Source organism: Siphateles boraxobius, unplaced genomic scaffold (assembly GCF_051911475.1).
Source record: "Siphateles boraxobius isolate OS27281-9 unplaced genomic scaffold, OSU_SipBor_1 26, whole genome shotgun sequence".
NCBI lineage: Eukaryota > Metazoa > Chordata > Actinopteri > Cypriniformes > Leuciscidae > Siphateles > Siphateles boraxobius.
This window is the reverse complement of record NW_027508876.1, coordinates 6,992,928-7,014,046: the sequence shown is the minus strand read 5'-3', so window position 1 is coordinate 7,014,046 and position 21,119 is coordinate 6,992,928. Positions and strand designations below refer to the sequence as shown.

Below are 21,119 nucleotides of genomic sequence, written 5' to 3'. Positions count from 1 at the left end.
TTTAAAAGTCAGTTAGCTAACTGTTAAACTAGTTAAAAAACGTATTGTCATAAGTGGCAAGAGGAGAATACTATAGAAATTATCTCTCTCTTTTACTCCATAAAGCATATATGCAAAGAAAAGTATGTATGAATGTTTTGGCTATATATGCAAAGCACCTTACAAATGTTAATATGAAACGAAAAAGAACCCTATTTTCTTAATACATAGTTCTGGCTACAGTACAACCCTATTTTCTGGTTGTATTGTGCATTAACCATCAGTATTGGTTATATATAAAATTCCTCTCATTAGATTAGATTAATTAGATTAATTTCCTTTTCAAATTTTCAGATTATGTATATTATTATATTTATTTATATTTAGATTATATGTATTTATATTCATATTTAAATCACAAATATTATTTTATAGTAGGCCTAGATGTTTTACCGATGGCCAATGGGTTATTTTTTACAGGGCTCAAGCATGGATGGGCTTATAATTATCCCTGTCTGCATTGACATAATATTATTTTCCTGCAGCAGAAAAATAAAATAAAGCAGACTTCAGATACTTTATTTCCATCTGGTCCCGCACCATGACCAACTGATGAATGGGGATGCTAAAGAATAGCTTTACCCAGATCTATGTTGAATGCATATTATAAATGTTTATACATTTTGTATTTTTTAATGCAATGTCATGTCAGCCATCCAAAGGAAAACATATGCTTGTAAAAATCTTTGTCTTTCTAAGATAGCAAATCATGTTCCTTAAATAATTTCACTAATGGTGATTTATCTTATCCACTTAACCTCATATTTTACCAATGTAGCCTAGAAGTCTATTAACTCTTGTTCCCAAGGGTTGGTTTCAAAATCAATATTTTAAAATATATAATAATAAGCCAATGTATAAACATTGTTTATAACCAAAAAGGACAGCGGGCTACATAAATGTACACAGAAAAAGCAATCACGTGACCCTGACAGCAGCAGCGGGCGTGACGTCACGTAGCACGTCTGATCATCATCGCATTCGCTGAGGTGAAGTGATCTCTGAAGACATCGAGGACGGTGAGAACGTTTATCTTTTACATATTTTTTTCTCTCTCTTTCTCCACACTATTAACACTTCCACTATATGCATATAATACGTCATAAATTAGTGGGTGAACAATTTTTTTTTTATGTGTGGTCATTGGAATGAGGAGGGGATGCTAGGGTTTATCTAATCTGTCTGCCATATTAACATTATCCGCCTGATAAATATATTATTATTTGCTCTGATTGTGATTATGATTACAATGCTATGTTTTATTCGCCTGAAAGAATAAACAGTTAACAGCATTTAGTTATTAGCATGCGTTCTAGAGTATATTATTAACTTACTGTTTCATTCTTGCGTTCATTTATTAAATTAGGAACTAATTTTTTACTTAATTTTGCTGAAAATACAACTATATGAGCGCCATTTCTCTAACTGATCTATTTATAATCAATTTTGGGATGATTGCAAAATTATTCAGTGTAGCCTTTATTTAACAAAAATGAACGTCTTACAAATTAATATGCCTGTATTAGACGTTTCACAAGCGCCGGAATCTGTTAGAATATTATATAATGTGATTAAACACTGATAAAAAATATTGTTAGTAATAGAGAGAGGAGCGGGTAATGGCGTCCTTCAGAGCTGAAGGACAGTGCGGCAGAGATGTGAGAGATGTTGAGGCATCAGCCAATCAGCTCGCAGAGATGCAATCGTTGTTGAGACTCTTAGCCAATCACCTCTTATAGATGCGAGGGGTATTGAGTTCATCAGCCATTCAGAAAGGATGGTGAGATTTCAGCCAATCGGATCTTTGAGATGCGAGAGATGCTGTGCCCAGCCCAGCGATTCTCTTATGAGAAGAGAAGCTGCCTCGGTTTCTGAATCATTCGAGAAAGTGTAATGGTCATTATTTTCATTGCTTTATTTCAGTCAGCTAAACAATTGGTGGATATCAAAATAAATGTAAAATGTTCAGTTAATTTTGTGAAATTCTGCATTTGAATCTATTAAAGTAGAATTAAAATTAAATAAAATTTAAATAATTAATATAATTAATTCCTTATAACTGCCAATGACTGGTCAAAAGTTTGGAATAATTAAGGTTTTTTTAAATGTTTTTGAAAGAAGTCTCTTATGCTCTCCGTTGCTGCAGTTATTTGATCAAAAATTTAAAAAATAATTCATTTATTCGGCATTAAATTGTTCAAAAGTGATAATAAAGACATTTATAATGTTACAAAAGGAGTTATAAGGTTAATGTCATGGAGCTTTTTTCATGGAGCTTTTTTTTTAAACTTGTAAAATTGATAATAATAAGAATCATTATTAATCATTGGGCACCAATAATAATTGATCATAATAAAAAAAGATTATTTTGCACCGAATCAGCATATTAGAATGATTTCTGAAGGATCATGTGACACTGAAGACTGGAGTAATGATGTCTATCTATCTATCTATCTATCTATCTATCTATCTATCTATCTATCTATCTATCTATCTATCGTCTCTTTCTGTCTGTCTGTTTGTCTGTATCACTCATAAAATGTCCTTCTGTTCTCCTGACAGGTAGTATCCGGTGGGATTGATTTCTCATCCGTTGTGAGTTCCTGTGGTCTACAGCATCATGGGGGAGTTGTTCCGCAGTGAGGAGATGACTCTGGCCCAGCTCTTCCTCCAGTCTGAAGCGGCCTATTGCTGTGTCAGTGAACTGGGAGAGCTGGGAATGGTCCAGTTCAGAGATGTGGGTAGAGACAGTTTGCTTTCTCTTTCTCTTTCTCTTTCTCTTTGTTTCTTTTTGTATCTCTTCCTGCTCTCTCCTCTGTCATATTTTGTCCTCTATCATATCTGTTGATAATGAGTGCAAACCTCTTTCTTTCAGCTCAACCCTGATGTGAACGTGTTTCAGAGGAAGTTTGTGAATGAAGTGAGACGTTGTGAGGAGATGGACAGGAAGCTCAGTGAGTGGATCAACACATGGACACACATACTGTATACACCAATACTTTTTTTTTTTATGGTGGGGAAGGGGTCAGCCATAAAACTCTGCTGCTTAAGGCCCATATTGCTAATGGCAAGATCCACCTCTAAACAAGACACAAAAATTCACCCTTTGCCCTGTGAAAAATAATCAAAGAGAACAAATTATTAAATATTATTATACATTGCTGGTGTCATGTTCTTCAGGGTTTGTAGAGAAGGAGATTAAGAAAGCCAATATTCCAACTATGGACACTGGTGAGAATCCTGAAGTTCCATTTCCACGAGACATGATTGACCTTGAGGTAATTTTACTCTGTCTTGGTTAGACTTTGGGTATACTTACTTATTACTTTTAACTTATATTTATATCTTTGGTCGCCAGGCAACCTTTGAGAAGCTGGAGAATGAGCTGAAGGAGATCAACACTAATCAAGAGGCCCTGAAGAAGAACTTTCTAGAGCTGACTGAACTCAAGCATATCCTCAGACGTACCCAGCAGTTCTTTGATGAGGTATGCCTGTCCTCTCTGGCAATGTGAACTAAAAAAACTCAAGACCTTTTGAGGTGTTAGTTAACCATTTGTTCCAATACAGTGGAAAGGGCTTTCAAATCAACTTTGAAATGTTACATCCAAACCACCTCTGACCCTAACATATAATTCTACTGGACTCTTTTTAGATGGAGGATCCTAATCTGTTGGAAGAATCGTCATCTCTGCTGGACCCCAGTGAGGCTGGCCGAGGTGCCCCACTGCGACTGGGGTGAGTTCCAGTGCAATTTCACAATTCTTGATACCAATTTTGATACCATTGCAACAACTGATATTTTAATAACAAAAAAAAAAAATGCATACAAGTATACTGGAATATTAAGCAGGGATGAGCCATTTCAATCCTTGGAGGGCCACTGTCCTGCAAAGTTAAGCTCCAGCCCTAAACAAACACACCTGAACAAGCTAATCAAGGTCTTCAGGATTACTATAAAGTTACAGGCAGTTGAGTTTTTATCAGGGTTGGTTGAGCTAAATTCAGCAGGACCTCCAGAAAGAAATAGCCCATCCCTGATATTAAGCATATAAGTTTTATTATAATATAATTATTATATATAATAATATTATATTATTAAATTAAGCCAATAACATAATAAACGACATATGTGGTAAAGGCAGGTGGAAATACTTTACTCATAAATAGGGTTGGGTACCGAAACGCAGTGCCAAAAGGGAACCGGTTCCGACGTAAACGGTAGTAACCAGTCCGAATAAGAATGAAAATTTCGGTGCCTGATTTCGGTGCCTGACTCTCTGTGTCATGAGGCGCACACACGCAAGGTCTCTTGCTCTCTCCCTCTCCTTCTCCGCCGTGCGCGCACTATACGGTTTGGAGCACAGTCTGTTCTGTCTCGCATGCGCGCTCTTGCTCGCTCGCTCTAGATTCCGGGAGATTTTAACTAATTTGCGGGCATCAGGGAGCCGTTATCAATATGCGGGAGACTCCCGGAACGTCTGCTGATAGCGAGGGGATTAATGAAGATGCTGAAGACAAAACACTCCAAGGTTTGGCAGCATTTCACGTGTAAAATTACACATCAGAACACCCTCTGGGTGTGACGATTGTCTGAAGCCCATATAGAATCACGGCAATCCATTGGCTGATGGCGCGGGCGCCGCCTCGACGCTCTTACATGGTCATATTATATTAGCGCGCGCAACATCTGCTCCTCAGATTTCTCTGCAAAAGGAAGCTTGTCGGCAGCACGAGGAGCTTGGCAGCGAACACAGCGTCTCGTTCCCTATTCAGAAAACATAGGTTACACCAGTAACCAGAGACGTTTTATTTGATATTATGTAAATGTGAATTTTTATTTTATATTGGTTTATTTATTATTACCATATGTTACTTGCATTTATATTGTTCAAAGATTTAAGTTAATATTGTGTTCAGTTTGGCCCTGTAAATAAAAGGGTATTATTTTTTGACAAAGTGTGTGAGGTTTCGTTTTCTTAAATACCGTTTCAAGAACCGTTTAAGCACCGGAACCGTTTAAAAAATACAGAGTAGGTACTGGTATCGGATAAAACCCAACCGATACCCAACCTCATAGATTAGTTTACAAGACTCGCTCATCAACTGCCTGAAAAAATGTGTCTTCTATGTATCATGTTATGTTATGTGGACTTTGATTTTGATACTCTGTGCTGTTTCCGTTTGTCGCTGGGTGACTCTCAATCAGCTCCCTAGTTCAGTAGTCAGGGCACTGATTAGAGAGTCTGCCATTTTAACCCTCTGGGGACTAAGCCCTTTTTGGTCCGTTTTCTCTATTTTTACATTTGGGCTCATAAACTATATGTAATGGAGATGGAATACTATGTGTTTGGTATCTATGGATTCAGTAGACCCTAAGCTAACATAAGCATGCATGTAATGTGTTTATAAAGGAAGTATGAGTGAAAAATTTACAATAAACTAGAGAATTTCAAAAACGGAAATTCGATTTTTGTCATTTATTTTGCCAAAATTTTACCAATGCACTGAAACGTTCGCTCCCTAAAAAGTCCCACAATGCACCGTGAAAACCTTAACGTTTCTGTAACGGAATTTCTGAAGCGCGAAACATAAATCACGTCAGCCAACTCCCTACACATAATGACACACGATAGCTGTTTTTTTTAATTATAAAAAATTGAATTATATTTCAGAATAAAGATACACCACTAGACAAACAAACAAAATCTAGCTAACATTTATAATGAATTTACGGCTAAAATATTGAATGTATATGTAACAAGAAAAGTATGTATCATAATGTACTTTAAATAACATTAAAAAGTAATATCAGAAATATATCAGTTCTGCTGTTGTTCATAAATACCAGTTGTGATGTTGTACAATGAGGATGTTGTCATGTCGCCGGAATTAGAGTCATCAGTGTCCTAATGTGTAGGGAGTGAGCCAGGGTCTTTACTGGATTTGTGTATGCGATATACTGATTTGCTAAGCTTTAAAATTGATTGAGAATTGATTGAGACAAACTCCCTGTTTCTCCTAGTTTCCGTTTCCTAGGTTGTTGATTATGTCCCTTAGTTTCCATGGTTACCTATGATTTGCACCTGTGTCTCGTTTAGTTTCCTTTGTTTGTTCCCTGTATATATATAGCTTGCTCTTAGTTTGCACTCTGAGTTTGTTGGTTATCATCTGTTTAATGTGGTTGTTTTCTATGATTATCTTTAGTCCTGCGTGCTCCTAGTTGTGTTGTTGAGAAATATTGTTCCCATTTTTGATTCTCCTTTGTCATGTGATCTTTACAACAGCCACCCTAGTGTGACAATTTAGGTGTTTTATGGAATTACATCATTCCATTCATCATTCAATTATTAATTATTTTTTTGACAGCACCAGTTCTCTAGAAAGACTGATATTTTTATTTTAGTATATTTTTACTATTTATAATGGAATTTGAGAATTTTGGGGGAGAGATTATGAGTGAATAATGATTCAATTGTATTTCTGTTCACCGTTTTCTGTTGCTGTTTAAGAATTTGGTCACTGCAAAGTTCATAAGAATTAACTTTTATTGTTTGGAATTAAGATTTCATTTTTTTACATATTTAAAAAAAATGATGATTGTGGGTTTAGGATTTAAAAACCTGATTTTGACTGGAATTACTGTAAAAGAAAAAACATGGAATTGGTGCATAGGCTACCTACTCATGTAAGTGCTCTTGTACAGTTGTGGGCAAGCCTTTTTGTTTATCAGAGCTTTTATCTATTCAAAGAGATCACAATATGCGCACTATATGACTTTCGTAATGTATTATTAGAAGAGAATTCAGAATCAGAGTAAATAACAGATTTGCATTGACTTTAGTAAGTGCACTCTAAGTACTCTGCTGATAATACAGGTTTGTTTGCCCTGTAGGTTTGTGGCTGGGGTTATAAACCGTGAGAGAATCCCCACGTTTGAAAGGATGCTCTGGAGAGTCTGCCGTGGAAATGTCTTTTTACGTCAGGCAGAGATTGAGGACCCTCTTGAGGACCCCACAACAGTCAGTCCCTATTCTTATTTTGAATTATTTAGTGATTAAGTCAGTTAGGATGTCTGCATTTGACATTTTATTTACAAGTGTGATAAAATATTGATCAAGTCATGGGTCTTTGTTTGTCACAGGGTGATCAGGTGCACAAATCAGTGTTTATCATCTTCTTCCAAGGAGACCAGCTGAAGAACAGAGTGAAGAAGATCTGTGAAGGGTATGTAGCAGGGTCTTTTCTGAATTATTTTTATCATTTTATCCAATGGTAATCAAACATTTTAAACTGGTTGGCAGGTTCCGTGCATCTCTGTACCCGTGCCCTGAAACCCCTCAGGAGAGGAAAGAAATGGCTGCGGGTGTCAACACCCGCATTGATGACCTCCAGATGGTATGCCACAGTCCAACTGTGGTTCTCTTTGTCTCAACTCAATTTTGTTGATTTCCTTTAAATTCATGCAAAAATAGCATTAAATGCCCTAATCATACAGTGTTTGCTGTGTTCAAACATATAGGTATTGAATCAAACAGAAGACCACCGGCAGAGGGTTTTGCAGGCCGCTGCGAAAACCATACGTGTGTGGTTCATCAAAGTGAGGAAGATGAAGGCCATTTATCACACTTTGAACCTCTGTAATATCGATGTTACTCAGAAATGTTTGATCGCTGAGGTCTGGTGCCCCGTTTCTGACCTCGATTCCATTCAATTCGCTCTGCGGAGGGGAACGGTGAGTAATATTCATTCATGATGTTTTCGGCCACCGAGATATGATTTATTTTACTCATTCAATCCACAAATGAAAGCAAGAGAACAATATGCTTTGCATATATTCACTTCTAGTCAAAAGCTTGGACACAAAGCGTACATACCTTTTTTATGATATTAAAAACCTCTACATCTACAGGCTTATGCTAAAACAAGTCACGATCATGACACTCATGATGTGGATTGTTTTTCCATTTGTGTTATTTCATAGTTTACATCACTTTTTTACTATTATTCTTAAATGTGGAAATATTGCTAATAAAGAATGAGTAGATGTTATTGGCAGTGTACATTGAAAAGGTAATACCTCAGTAATAATACTGTCAATTTAATCACAATTTTATTCATGTAGGAACGGAGTGGCTCCACAGTTCCCTCCATCTTAAACCGAATGCAGACCAAACAGACTCCACCGACTTTCAACAAGACCAACAAGTTCACCTCAGGGTTCCAAAACATTGTGGATGCTTACGGCATCGGAACCTACCGAGAGATCAACCCAGGTAATTATCATGCATATTATAAAGGAATTGTTAGATTTTACCAAAAAAAACTTTTTAACCCTCTGAGGTCGACTATCGCACGGGCGCGTTAAGTCCGTTAAGTCCTCTCTGTCAGTTAAGTCCATTCTGAAACGCGTCTGAAAATTAACTGTAATTCCGCGAATACTTGTCATACAGCCACGAGTGTTTTTCCATAATGAAGCTTGAACTCTCTTCTTTTAAATTAATTAATTTATATAAGAAAACAAATATTCTCAGTTTATGTAATCTGTATGAAAAGAGAGAGATGTCAGTCTTTTTCTTTCCAGCTCATTATACCTGATTACATGTTATGTGCCACGCCCACGGAAAGCGCACGTTATTCAAACGCAAATGACATAAGGCAAACCATTCAAACATGCCAACGCCCACCAGCTGGATTATAAAACACATCGTGTTTAGTAAGTATCTTACTAGAGCTGTGAATAACAGCGTATCCATACACTGTGAGCAATAATACTATCTAATAACCCTGGAAAATGTACCAGAAGTGCTGGTAGTTTCATTTCGAGGAGCAACGGATCCAGCTGATGTAGAAAGTCATTTATTCATAAGTGCTTTGTTCTAATCGCGATATTGAATAGTGTCTGACTGTAAACCGCAAAAAGACTGTTTAAATATGAATCGCTTGTCTGTCTGTAGGCTAAATGATGAATGAACGGCACAGGCGCACGTGCTTTGTTTACTATAGTTATAGAGCACGTGTCTGTGCCGTTCATTCACTCTCGCACCTACATTAGTAAACGTTATGTTTACATGAACACATCCAAACTATATTGCTATAGCCTACTAAGATGAGTAAAAATAGACTGAAATATAATTAAATAAAATGTCTGTATAAGCAACGAACTGCAAATTCACATGTGCTACTATATCTTACACAATATGTTAAAACTAAATATGAATGTTTAGACAAGATTTTGTGATCAGTTTTGGATAGATTATAAAGTTTTGACTGTAAAAAAAGACTACTGTCACATTAAATAGTTACGCTTTTGTTCACCAATTTCTGCTCATGGTTAAAAATACTATAGTTTGATGTATTGTCAAAAATAAAGTAGGTATATTGAATTATCAACTAAGATGTTATTATAGTGTTTGTTCCGATATTCAAACTAATGAATCCTTACCTTTTTTAATACGTATGATAAAATTTATACTTTTTACTAGGGCTGACTTCTAATAGTCGAGGATTCGATTATGAAGCTCATAGTCGAATAGTAGGGAAGTGTTATGTAACCAATAGGGGTGTGACGGTTATTATATAACGTGAGACCGATGGTTATAGTTGATCACCGTCATTAGAACTCTATAACCGCTAAAACCGTGCTATTAAAATATTTGTAACAAACATTTTTTATCATAGAGAATGTTTAAATACTAATATCATCTTACGAGGGAAACGGAGGCGGAGTTAGTGTTGCTTCGGAGGCTTATTGCTGGAGATGATTCGGGAGAGATCTGTGCACCTTTACCGATCAGAGCACGCGCTGACACGGAGTAAAGCCTTGTTTATACCAGACCCGTCCGCACAAGAGCGAAGGTGCGCGCGGCAAAAAATGACGCGTTGGATGCGCAAGATCGAAGGTGCGCGCGCCAAAAAATGACGCGTTGGATGCGCAAGACCGGCAAGACCCCATGTCGCTTGGCTGTGTGCACGGCTTTTTTTGTAACAGCGCGCACGACGCCGCATCCGAGGATGAACGACTTCAAGCCGAATCTGCTCGAGCATGTAGGCCTACGTCTCACCGCACCGGCACGCAGTTTGCGCGTCTAAATTGCAAAGTTCATTGCAAAGTTTTTTTGTTAAGGTTTTGTTTACTGTGTGTGATTTATTTAAAACAAATCACGTTCATTGCAACGTTTTTTTTGTTTTTTTGATTCATTTAATGGAAAGCACATTCACTTCTAGTTGTTTTGCTGTTCATTTTAAATAAACGTAGAGCGAGTTGTCCTATAACAGACGAACAGTTATTCAACCGAACGTCTAGCTGCTATCTAAAAAAAAAAAAAAGGTTAGACTATCAGTCGACTACGGCAAAATCTAACGAATCATATTCGACTATGAAAATCCTTAGTCGAAAACAGCCCTACTTTTTCAAAGAAATACACTTGAAATATTGTTAAAATTGTAATTGTTGTTGTAATTGTAACCTATTTGTAATTGGTTACAATTTCTAATTGTAAAATATGTAAATATAGATAATTTCTTTTGTCCTTGCATTCTTTGGGATCCTGTGACACATCTGTGTGAAAGACTAATTAATATGCAGCTCATTATGTATTTGGCACATTATCCGGCCTTTGTCTTCTCAGGTGTGAACACGCCTCCACGCATATTGCCTTTCCAAACAAAAGGTGTCTTATAAAATTTAAATCAATGTATTGTTTTGTGTAAATCATTAGGCAGGATGATTTTCAGATCATTTTGAAGCAAAAATTCTAGGCAACAACACTCATTAGTCAAAAGTCTTTTGGACACATATTTAGTATGTGTTTTGTGGCCTTATTTCAGACACTTTAAGTTTTAGTTTTTTCAATAACCACACATAAACATTATTCTCTAAAAAATACAAACATGTACATACATGTTGCTCACATATTACGGTAGCCCCGTTTGTGCTATATAGAGTGAATTTACACCTTTGCCATTAACATGTTTATAAATAACTGAAAAAAGCACAAATGTCAGAGCATATCAGAACACCTCAAGGACCCCAAAAACCCCTTAGACCTCAGAGGGTTAATATTTGCAGTCCACTTTTTCTCCGGCAATAAATTATAGTTTTTCTTTAACAGTTGTATGATTGTGTTGTTTCTGTTTTGTTTCTTGCAGCGCCATACACAATCATTACATTCCCGTTCCTGTTTGCTGTCATGTTTGGGGACATGGGTCATGGCGTGCTGATGACATGTGCAGCTCTTTACCTTGTCATCAGAGAGACCCGTCTGCTTGCTCAGAAGAGTGACAATGAGGTCTCAGCTTCTCAACAATTCTTACATTAACGATGTATTATATCAAATTTGGAGTTGTTAGTGTATGTTAATAATGATATTTTAATGGATTTAAAATTTACATTTTTACCTTCACATTTTAAAATGACAAACCTTTCAATATATCCAGAACTAACTTTTAACTGTTTTAATGTATTTAACATACAATTATATAATATAACAATATATCATAGTGTAATCATAAAGCCATATTCAGAGATGCTGAATTTTTATGAATATTTATTATGTTATAAGTTATTTTGGTAACACTTTACAATAAGGTTCATTAGTTAACATTGTAACTTTGTAACAAATACAAGTTTTGATTTTAATAACGTATTAGTAAATGTTGAAATTAATTCTAATAAATGCTGAAGAAGTATTGTTCATTCTTAGTTCATGTTAACTAAGGTAGTTAACTAATGTTAACTAATGAACCATATTCTAAAGTGTTACCATTATTTTTTTTCTAAATTCAAAGGTCTATCCTTAGATAGTCATATACTAATATATCCCTTTCTTTCATCTCACGTGTGTGTGTGTGTGTGTGTGTGTGTGTGTGTGTGTGTGTGTGTGTGTGTGTGTGTGTGTGTGTGTGTGTGTGTGTGTGTGTGTGTGTGTGCGTGTAGATGTTTAACATGATATTTGCAGGTCGTTATATCGTTCTTCTGATGGGGATATTCTCAGTCTACACCGGGTTGATTTATAATGACTGCTTTTCCAAGTCCATCAACATGTTCGGCTCTGGCTGGAGTGTGCGGCCCATGTTTTTCCCTAAGGGAAACTGGACGTAAGTTTACAGCTTTAAATCGGGGAAACAGTTTAAAAATAATACATTTTGCTGTGACAAAAGGATTTAGAATCAAACTAATGACAAAATTCAAAAATGTGAGATTCTTCTGTTTCTGTCTTTGTACGTTGTGTGTTTGTTTGTAGATTTGAGACTCTGGATAGTAACTCAGTTCTTCAGTTAAACCCTACTGTTCCTGGTGTGTTTGGTGGCCCGTATCCTCTGGGCATTGACCCGGTATGTGCTGCATCACACAAAAACACATGCATACAATAGACACACAGATATTAGGGCTGCACAATATTAGAAAAACTTGACACTGCGATATTTATTTAAAATTTAAAACAGTAATTCGAATCGTGATATGAAGAAGGAGTGTTCTTTTGAAAAGTCATATGTGGAAATAATGAATAAATCAGTGGGTGATTTTGTTGGGGAGTACAAAATATAAACTAAATGAGACCTTCTCTTCCTGTGTACTTGTACCCTGTAGTTTATTTCTAGTGTTAAAAAATTCAAAAATGCAGTTCCTAATAGCTATCTTCAAAACACAAATGTAAAATAAAGCATTTATCTTCAACAAATCGTGTGTGAACTACAGAGATGCTGGTATAATGCTGTTCTACTAATGTTCCTCTTTTAGATCTGGAATATTGCCTCAAATAAGCTGACGTTCCTGAACTCGTTTAAGATGAAGATGTCTGTAATCCTGGGTGTAATTCACATGTTGTTTGGAGTCTCGCTGTCTCTCTTCAATCACCTGTAAGTGTGTGTCCAAATGTATGTGTCGACTCAAGTGTTTTTAGCTAGTTTCTGCACGACACAGTTATCATTTTCACGTCCTGCGCCACGTTGTTTAAATAGTAAATGCATTTGTGCACCCATGAAATGGGGTTTTCTGGTCTGAAAACGATACTCCGTTACTAACGTAACCTCGGTTCTCTCTAGAGAGGGAACGAGTATTGCGTAAGTTTAGCTTACGCTACGGGAAAGATTCATCTTCTCGAGATACTGAAGCCAAAAAATTATCCTTAATTTTGTATAACTTGTCAACGCAGTGCAGCAGCTAGCAGACCTAGAGCAGGCCATCTCGCGTGCTCATTGGCTGCCCTGCGGGCAACTGCTGCAGCCTACCAGTGCGCCCGGCGTGACGTCACGCCCAATGAAGGGCGCCCGCGCCTTTATAGCGTCACAGCCCACCAGATAGGCGTGGCTTAGCGTATAAAATAGGGGCTGTAGGCTGAATTCTCTGGTTTTTTCGACGACTGAAGCGAAGTCGCTCGTGGCGTGAGCACGGCCGGTTACGCAATACTCGTTCCCTCTCTAGAGAGAACCGAGGTTACGTTAGTAACCGAGTATCGTTCTCTTACGAGAGGTTCTCTCGTATTGCGTAAGTTTAGCTTACGCTACGGGAACACTTTGTCAACGCCGTGCGCGCCAAGCATCCACATGAGATCCCGAGCTTAAGGGGAACCCCATAAGTGGAAAAAATAAGGTGGCCAGCCACGCGGGCCATCACTTGTGCATAAGCACACATAGGGAATACAGAGCAGCGCGCCGGTCTGTATAGTCATATGGCACATACCCTACTTAGTGCAGCTCAACCAGGAGAGCTGAGTCATGAACGTGATCTGAGCAGGAGATCTGGGCAGAATACACCTCTTTTCAGACTGACAACAGTTTAGCCTGCAAGGCAGGAACTTCTAGGTTATAAAACCTGACAAAGGTAGACGGAGAGCTCCAGCCCGCCGCTACACATATGTCATGGATAGAAATTCCACTGGACCATGCCTACGACGAGGCCACACCTCTCGTGGAATGAGCCCTGATGCCCAGAGGGCATTGCAGGCCTTTTGACGCGTAAGCTGCCGCTATAGCGTCGACTATCCATCTGGACAGGCTCTGTTTCGAGGAGGCAAGCCCCTTGGCGCGCCCACCAAACGAAACGAAAAGCTGTTCCGAACGCCTGAAGGAGGCGGAGCGCGTAATGTAAACCCTCAGCGCTCTGACAGGGCAGAGGAGATTCACATCACTTTCGCTGTCAGATGCTGGCAGAGCTGACAGCGAAATAACTTGCGCTCTGAATGGAGTGCCCATCACTTTAGGGACATAACCATGTCTAGGTCTGAGGATGACTTTAGAGTCATTTGGTCCGAACTCAAGACACGACGCGCTGACAGTCAGCGCGTGCAGATCCCCTACAAGTTTTACTGACGACAGTGCAGTCAGAAAAACGGCTTTTAGTGATAGATATTTCAACTCCACGGAGTCTAGTGGTTCAAATGGAAAAGCTTTCAGGGCCTCGAGGACCAGTGAAAGATCCCACATGGGAACCGACGGGGGGCGCGGCGGATTCATCCTTCTAGCTCCTCTAAGGAAGCGGATGACCAACTCATGTCTTCCCAGTGACTGGCCGTGCGTCGATTCCGCGAATGCTGCTACGGCCGCCACGTAAACTTTGAGCGTGGATGGGGATCTTCCCTTATCCAACAGCTCTTGTAGGAAAGTGAGCAGATGCGCCACCCCGCATGTCCGCGGGTCCAGACCTCTGTCGGTGCACCATCCAGAGAAAACCGACCATTTAGACGCGTAGAGCCTTCTCGTGGAAGGGGCTCTAGACTGCGTGATCGTGTTCATCACTCCTTCTGGCAGGGCAACGAGTACCCGTTGATCAACCATGCATGCAGAGACCAGCGCTCTGGATGGGGATGCCAGATCGTGCCGCGAGCTTGAGAGAGGAGATCTGCCTTCACCGGAATCGGCCACGGAGCTGTATGTGACAGCCGTGCCAGTTCCGGGAACCAAGTCTGATTCTCCCAACGCGGGGCTATGAGGAGCACCTAGTGGCGCGTTTCCCTGATCCTCTTGATCACCTGTGGCAACAGAGATACCGGAGGGAAAGCATATAGCGGGAGGCTGGGCCAAACCTGGGCCAGCGCGTCCTCGTCCTTCGAGAAGAACATCGGGCATTGAGCGTTGTCTTTTGACGCAAACAGGTCGACTTCCGCTCTGCCGAATAGGCGCCACAGTTTCTGGACCGTTTGGGGGTGCAGGGACCATTCCCCTGGGGGAACATTGTCCCTGGACAGTCTGTCTGGGCCGTCGTTCAAATGGCCAGGCACATGCGCCGCCCTCAGCGAGCGCAGGTTCGTCTGTGACCAAATAAGGAGGCGTTCCGTCAGATTGCAGAGATTTCTGGATCTGACACCGCCCTGACGGTTTACATAGGATACCAAAGATGTGTTGTCCGAGCGGACAAGAACATGCTGGTCCTGTATAAACGGGAGGAAGCACTTCAGCGCGTTCTCGACCGCTATCATTTCCAGACAGTTTATGTGAAAACCCTTCTCCTGGTCTGACCACTGGCCAAAGGCCGGTCTGCCCTCGAACAGCGCGCCCCAACCCGAGTTGGACGCGTCTGTCGAGATGACCTTCCGATAAGAGATGGTTCCCATCATTACTCCATGCTGGTACCAATCGGCCACTAACCAGGGCTGCAGAGCTGTTATGCAGGTCTGAGTCACTCTGATTTTCTGGCCGCCAGACACCCAGGCTCGGCGAGGCGCGCGAGCGTTCAACCAGCGTTGGAGCGGGCGCATGCGCAGTAGGCCCAGCTGGAGCACCGCTGCAGCTGATGCCATACAGCCCAACATCCTTTGAAATGTTTTCAAAGGGAGAAAGCTGACCTTCTGGAAAGATGCGGCTAGGTGGCGAACACGGCGCGCGCGCTGTGTCGATAAACGAGCCGTCATGGTCACCTAGTCCAGTTCTATTCCTAAAAAGGAAATTGACTGGCTGGGCAGTAATGAGCTCTTGGTCCAGTTGACCGTGAGACCCAAGCTTTCCAGATGACTGAGAAGCACTGTTCTGTGAGATAGTAGTTCTGTCTCTGACTGTGCCAATATCAGCCAATCGTCCAGATAGTTCATTATGCGCAGCCCCTGACTTCTCAGGGGGGCGAGCGCCGCGTCCATGCACTTTGTAAATGTACGGGGTGCTAGGGACAGGCCGAACGGCAGGACGGTGTATTGATATGCCTGACCGTCGAAGGCGAATCTCAAAAATTGCCTGTGACGGGGTACTATCTGAATCTGAAAATAGGCATCCTTCAGATCTAGAGAAATAAACCAGTCCCTCGGGCGAACGTGCGCGAGGATTTTTCTGGTCGTAAGCATTTTGAACGGTCTTTTTACAAGCACTTTGTTCAAATATCTCAGATCTAGGATAGGTCTGAAGGCTCCGTCCTTCTTGGGTACGAGAAAATATCGGCTGTAAAAGCCTGACTCGCTCAGAGAAGGCGCCACCTTTTCTATAGCCCCTTTGCACAGCAGCTTTGCTATTTCTGCGTGAAGTAGGTGTGCTACTTCCGCATTCACTATCGTCGCGGTCCGGGCTTGAAAGCGCGGAGGACGGCGAACGAATTGAAGTGCATAGCCCTGCTTTATTGTGCTCAACACCCATTCTGAAATCCCTGGGATAGTTTCCCACACAGCTATGTGAGCCGCCAGGGGGCGAATGGCCTCCGGGTTCAGACCGCCGCCATTTGCGGGCTTGTGAAACTGAACCGGAGCCGAGAGCGCGGCGCGCGCGCTCTCGGTTCTGGGCAATGGCCGCTCGCTGACAGCCGAGACCGGCTGACTTATGTGAGATGTCCCGATCATAAGGGATGGGGAACATACTTTTGCCACACTTTGACGCGTGAGCAGCGCTCTGGGCGGGAGAGCTCTCTGTAAGCGTGAGCGCGCGCACGCGGGCACGAGACTTACAACTGTATCTGACGATCATAGTAGATGGGGAGCGTTTTATTAACGCCCTGTGTTTCGTGATAACACTTAAACGCACAGGCGGGACCCGGGGGAAGGTTTGTGTTAGCCAGCGTGAGCGCTCTCTGGCGGGCACGAGACTTACGTTCATAAGCTTTTTTGATCGTGTAACAGAGCGGGCAGATAGTGGGCACAGACCTGTGGACACATTTCTTACATTCAACACTCGAGCGGCTTCTCTGCGCTTTATGAGAGTGTGCTCTGTGAGTGACACGGGATTTTGAGTGCTTATGTGTAGGGGTGAACACTGGGGCGTGGGCACATTCACTACACTTAAAACACTGACGGCGTGAGCCGGACCAGACATTATACTCTTTTTGAGATTTCTCTGGGTCGCCGTGAAAACGGCGTTTGTGTGCAGGCGAGAGGGTGAATAAACCGGCTCGTTGGCTGCTAGTTGAACCACTGCAGTAGCCTGTTCGAAGGGGACTGACAGGGAAATGAACTTTGACGGCGGTCCGGCCGCAGCGGGACACGCGCGTCTTTTCTCTCCCGCTGTTAGGAGGGCTTCGCGTGCTCAGACTTCAGCGTGAGCCTTTGCCGAGGCCCTCTGGGGGGCGGCGGTCTGCGACGGCTGTCTGAGCGCGATCTAGGGCGGCCGCCCTGACGTCGCTGCGAAGGCTGATGCTGAGGCTGTGCTGGACGCTGGGTGCTGGTTCGCACAGGAGGCTGGCTTTGTCTCTCGCGAGAGCGGCCTGTGGCGGAACTCGAGCGTCGCGGCAGGAAGAGGTTCATGGCCTGCGTGGTCTTTTGCACCATAGAGAAGCGGTCAACAATCCCGTTCACCGCTGGGCCGAAGAGACCAGTGGGGGAAAGCGGCGCGTTCAGTTTCCCTCATATCCGCGAGCGTTAACCAGAGGTGCCTCTCCGTCACGGTTAACGCGGCCATGGCTCGTCCGATGGCCTGGGCTGCAGCTTTGGTGGCGCGGAGAGAAAGATCCGTTGCGCTTCTCAAATCCGTAACCGCAGCTGGGTCCCGGCCCTTCTCATCCCATTCACGGAGGAGGTCGGCTTGCAGGATCTGAAGCACAGCCATCGAGTGTAGAGCAGACGCGGCCTGGCCGGAGGCGGCATAAGCGCGGCCGAACAAGGCGGAAGTGGCTCTGCAGGCTTTAGACGGGAGGGCTGACCGTGACCGCCATCTCGCGGAGGGCGGGCAAAGGTGCGCTGCGACCGCCTCTTCCACAGGGGGAATCGCTGTGTACCCTTTCTCGGCGGCGCCGTCCACTCGGGAGAGCGACGCGGAGGCCTGTGACTGAAGTCTAGCCGAAAAAGGCGAATTCCACGACTTCGTCAGCTCCGCATGAAGTTCCGGCAGGAATGGAGCGGGCCTGGTTTCTGAAACTGCGCGGCGGCGACTTTGAAGGAAGCAGCCGTCGAGCCTGTTCGGCGCGGGTTCCTTCGGCAGCGACCACTCGAGCCCGAGACGGTCGACAGCTTGCGTCAGCAGGCGCATAAGTTCCGCGTCAGCTCCAGCGCGGGTACGGGCGGATTCCTGGATTGACGAGGAGGCGGAGTGAAGCGACCATTCCTCGCTGTCTGATGCCAGGATAGAGCAGCAGTCTTTTGTGGCGTGTCCCACGGACTCATCCTCCGAAGTGACAGCAGTGAGGCTCGCAAGCGGCAGCTGCGCGTCAGTGAGGAGAGGTGGGGAAGGCGAGAGCGAGGCTCGAGGGAGGTTCTCCGGCGAGCGCGTCGCTGTGGCCACAGGTTCCGGCTGTCTCAGGGAACGGCGCTTCTTTCTGCGCGGTCCCACAGGAGGCGGAGTGACTGCTGTGGTGTTGAACGCTTCGAGTCGAGCCCGCAGGGTCGACAGCGGAAGCTCCTCACAGAGCTCGCAGCCCCCGGACGCGAGGGCGAGCTCTGCGTGTTCCAGGCCCAGGCAGAGAGCGCAGATCAGGTGGCGGTCTCCGGCGCTGAGCGGGGCTTTACACGAGCCGCAGGAAGTGCGAGGCATCTTTAAAAAGACGCTCGCTGCTCTTTTAGAATGATTTGCAAAAAAGGATACGTCGCCGGATAGCGTAGCTCGCACGGATGGCTGAAGGTGGCGAAGACGGCCGGCTTCCTCAGCGCTGTCCTAAGCTGGCTGTTCGCTGTTCGACGGCGGCGGTGGCTTCTCTCAAACCCAGCGATGCGAAGAGCTCGCTGAAGAGTCAAAAAATCAGAGAATTCAGCCTACAGCCCCTATTTTATACGCTAAGCCACGCCTATCTGGTGGGCTGTGACGCTATAAAGGCGCGGGCGCCCTTCATTGGGCGTGACGTCACGCCGGGCGCACTGGTAGCCTGCAGCAGTTGCCCGCAGGGCAGCCAATGAGCACGCGAGATGGCCTGCTCTAGGTCTGCTAGCTGCTGCACTGCGTTGACAAGTTATACAAAATTAAGGATAATTTTTTGGCTTCAGTATCTCGAGAAGATGAATCTTTCCCGTAGCGTAAGCTAAACTTACGCAATACGAGAGAACCTCTCGTAAGAGAACAAGGTGTGTGTTCAGGCGCATTGTTGGCGCGTTGCTATTTTGAGGCAACTGAAATAGACTGCGCCATTGACCAACTGAAGCCTGGTCTAAAGTCAGTGTAGCAATATTTTTGTTATTTAAAGAGCGCACTAGTAATGTACGCCTATAGGCGGGTCCACAATGCACGTACACTTTGTCCCATAAACAATGCACGTTACAACCAAAACACAACCATTACTCATTAAGAGAATAGAGACAATCCTTTTAGACCATGCGCCGGGCGCACCGACCATTTTTCCCGTCGTTAAACTAGCTAAAGTGGATTCAGACACTCTCTAAGTGCATTTGCGCCGTGCGCTTTAAACCAATAGGGCCCCTAGAGTTTGATCTACAGCTCTAACTGCAGCCACCCTTCCCCCATGTGTCTTACAGGTACTTTAAGAAACCTTTGAACATTTTCTTGGGCTTCATCCCTGAGATTGTGTTCATGAGCAGTCTGTTCGGTTATCTGGTCCTGCTCATCTTCTACAAGTGGATTGCTTACGATGCAGCGATCTCTAAAGACGCTCCCAGTCTACTGATAGCCTTCATCAATATGTTTCTATTCAACTACAATGACCCCACTAACAAACCTCTGTACAGAGGGCAGGTAACGCCCACATTTACACAAAACAATGATTGTAGATAGCCATATTTGTGCTTAGTACAGGATAGAGTTCTGGTTGAATGATTGGGGGATCTCTTTCTGTGTGTGCATAGGTGGGGATTCAGTCTCTGTTGGTGGTGATAGCTTTGGCGTGTGTGCCATGTATGCTGGTGGTGAAGACTTTGGTCCTGCGCCGTCAGTACCTGTGGAGGAAGCACCTGGTATGTTTATTTTCTCTAACCAAAACCAGCCAAAATACATTTTTCTCTTATATTTTATATCATTAAATCAAAGGACATGATGTGCATAGCTTGCCATTAGAATTGCCAGACTTTATATAAATACACATGAATGATGAATGATTTATGTATTAATGTTTTGAAATATGCTTCTCTTCACTAAATGGCACATCTTTTTGCAAAGATGCAATATTATTTGAAAGCTTAATAAGTTGTTTTTTTATGCTAGAAATTATGGGCTGGGAGTGATGATTAAGACATCATTTGTTATTCGGTGTTTCCATAAAAACTAACAATACTACAAATAAAATACTACTACTAATTTGGTAACACTTTATTTTACAGTGTCCTTCTTACACGTGTTACATGTAGTTACTATATAATAACTATAAATTCAACCAACCCTAAACCAATCTTACTCCTATAGTAAGTACATGTATTTCATTAATATGTACTTAAATGTATAATTACACTGTAACAAAGACACCTTAAAAAAGTGTCAAATACAGAGCATATCCAGTGATATCAATCTTAACTGCACTGTGAAGACTATAAACGTTCAGCTGTAGGCACATGAAAATATATGTGTACTACGCTTATTCTTAGCATCTAACTCAATCGCCGGTGAGTGATATCTAAGAATGTATTATTTATTTGCCTAGCTCAAAATGCACTCCCATATTCAAGTGATTTACTTGCAATGTAGAGGGTTAAGTGGAATGTTGAAAAGAATGCTTGTGTTATTTTATTGTCTATGACAAATATATGAAAAAACAGTCCTCTGGTACTGGGGTTTGGAGTTTTATAGACTGTGAGC

At 42.6% G+C, this 21,119-nt stretch overlaps 1 protein-coding gene across 4 annotated transcripts in view; it reads left to right on the top strand.

Annotated features, from left to right (window-relative positions):
• Window positions 1–942: 942 nt before the first annotated feature.
• Window positions 943–21,119, top strand: part of atp6v0a1b (ATPase H+ transporting V0 subunit a1b) — a 33,315-nt gene continuing 13,138 nt past the window's right edge. For 2 of the 4 annotated variants that reach the window (XM_077244250.1, XM_077244249.1), the window contains exons 1-17: window positions 988–1,058; window positions 2,602–2,776; window positions 2,915–2,993; window positions 3,220–3,317; window positions 3,398–3,526; window positions 3,694–3,776; window positions 6,934–7,060; window positions 7,183–7,265; window positions 7,343–7,436; window positions 7,561–7,773; window positions 8,164–8,314; window positions 11,190–11,329; window positions 11,977–12,137; window positions 12,284–12,374; window positions 12,781–12,899; window positions 19,850–20,066; window positions 20,177–20,284. In XM_077244250.1, coding sequence (XP_077100365.1) covers window positions 2,660–2,776; window positions 2,915–2,993; window positions 3,220–3,317; window positions 3,398–3,526; window positions 3,694–3,776; window positions 6,934–7,060; window positions 7,183–7,265; window positions 7,343–7,436; window positions 7,561–7,773; window positions 8,164–8,314; window positions 11,190–11,329; window positions 11,977–12,137; window positions 12,284–12,374; window positions 12,781–12,899; window positions 19,850–20,066; window positions 20,177–20,284 — 2,010 coding nt within the window. In that variant the 5' untranslated portion in view covers window positions 988–1,058; window positions 2,602–2,659. Of the gene's footprint in view, window positions 1,059–2,601; window positions 2,777–2,914; window positions 2,994–3,219; window positions 3,318–3,397; window positions 3,527–3,693; window positions 3,777–6,933; window positions 7,061–7,182; window positions 7,266–7,342; window positions 7,437–7,560; window positions 7,774–8,163; window positions 8,315–11,189; window positions 11,330–11,976; window positions 12,138–12,283; window positions 12,375–12,780; window positions 12,900–19,849; window positions 20,067–20,176; window positions 20,285–21,119 lie in introns of all 4 variants that reach the window. The other 2 variants (XR_013207279.1, XR_013207278.1) reach the window with 2 other exon arrangements.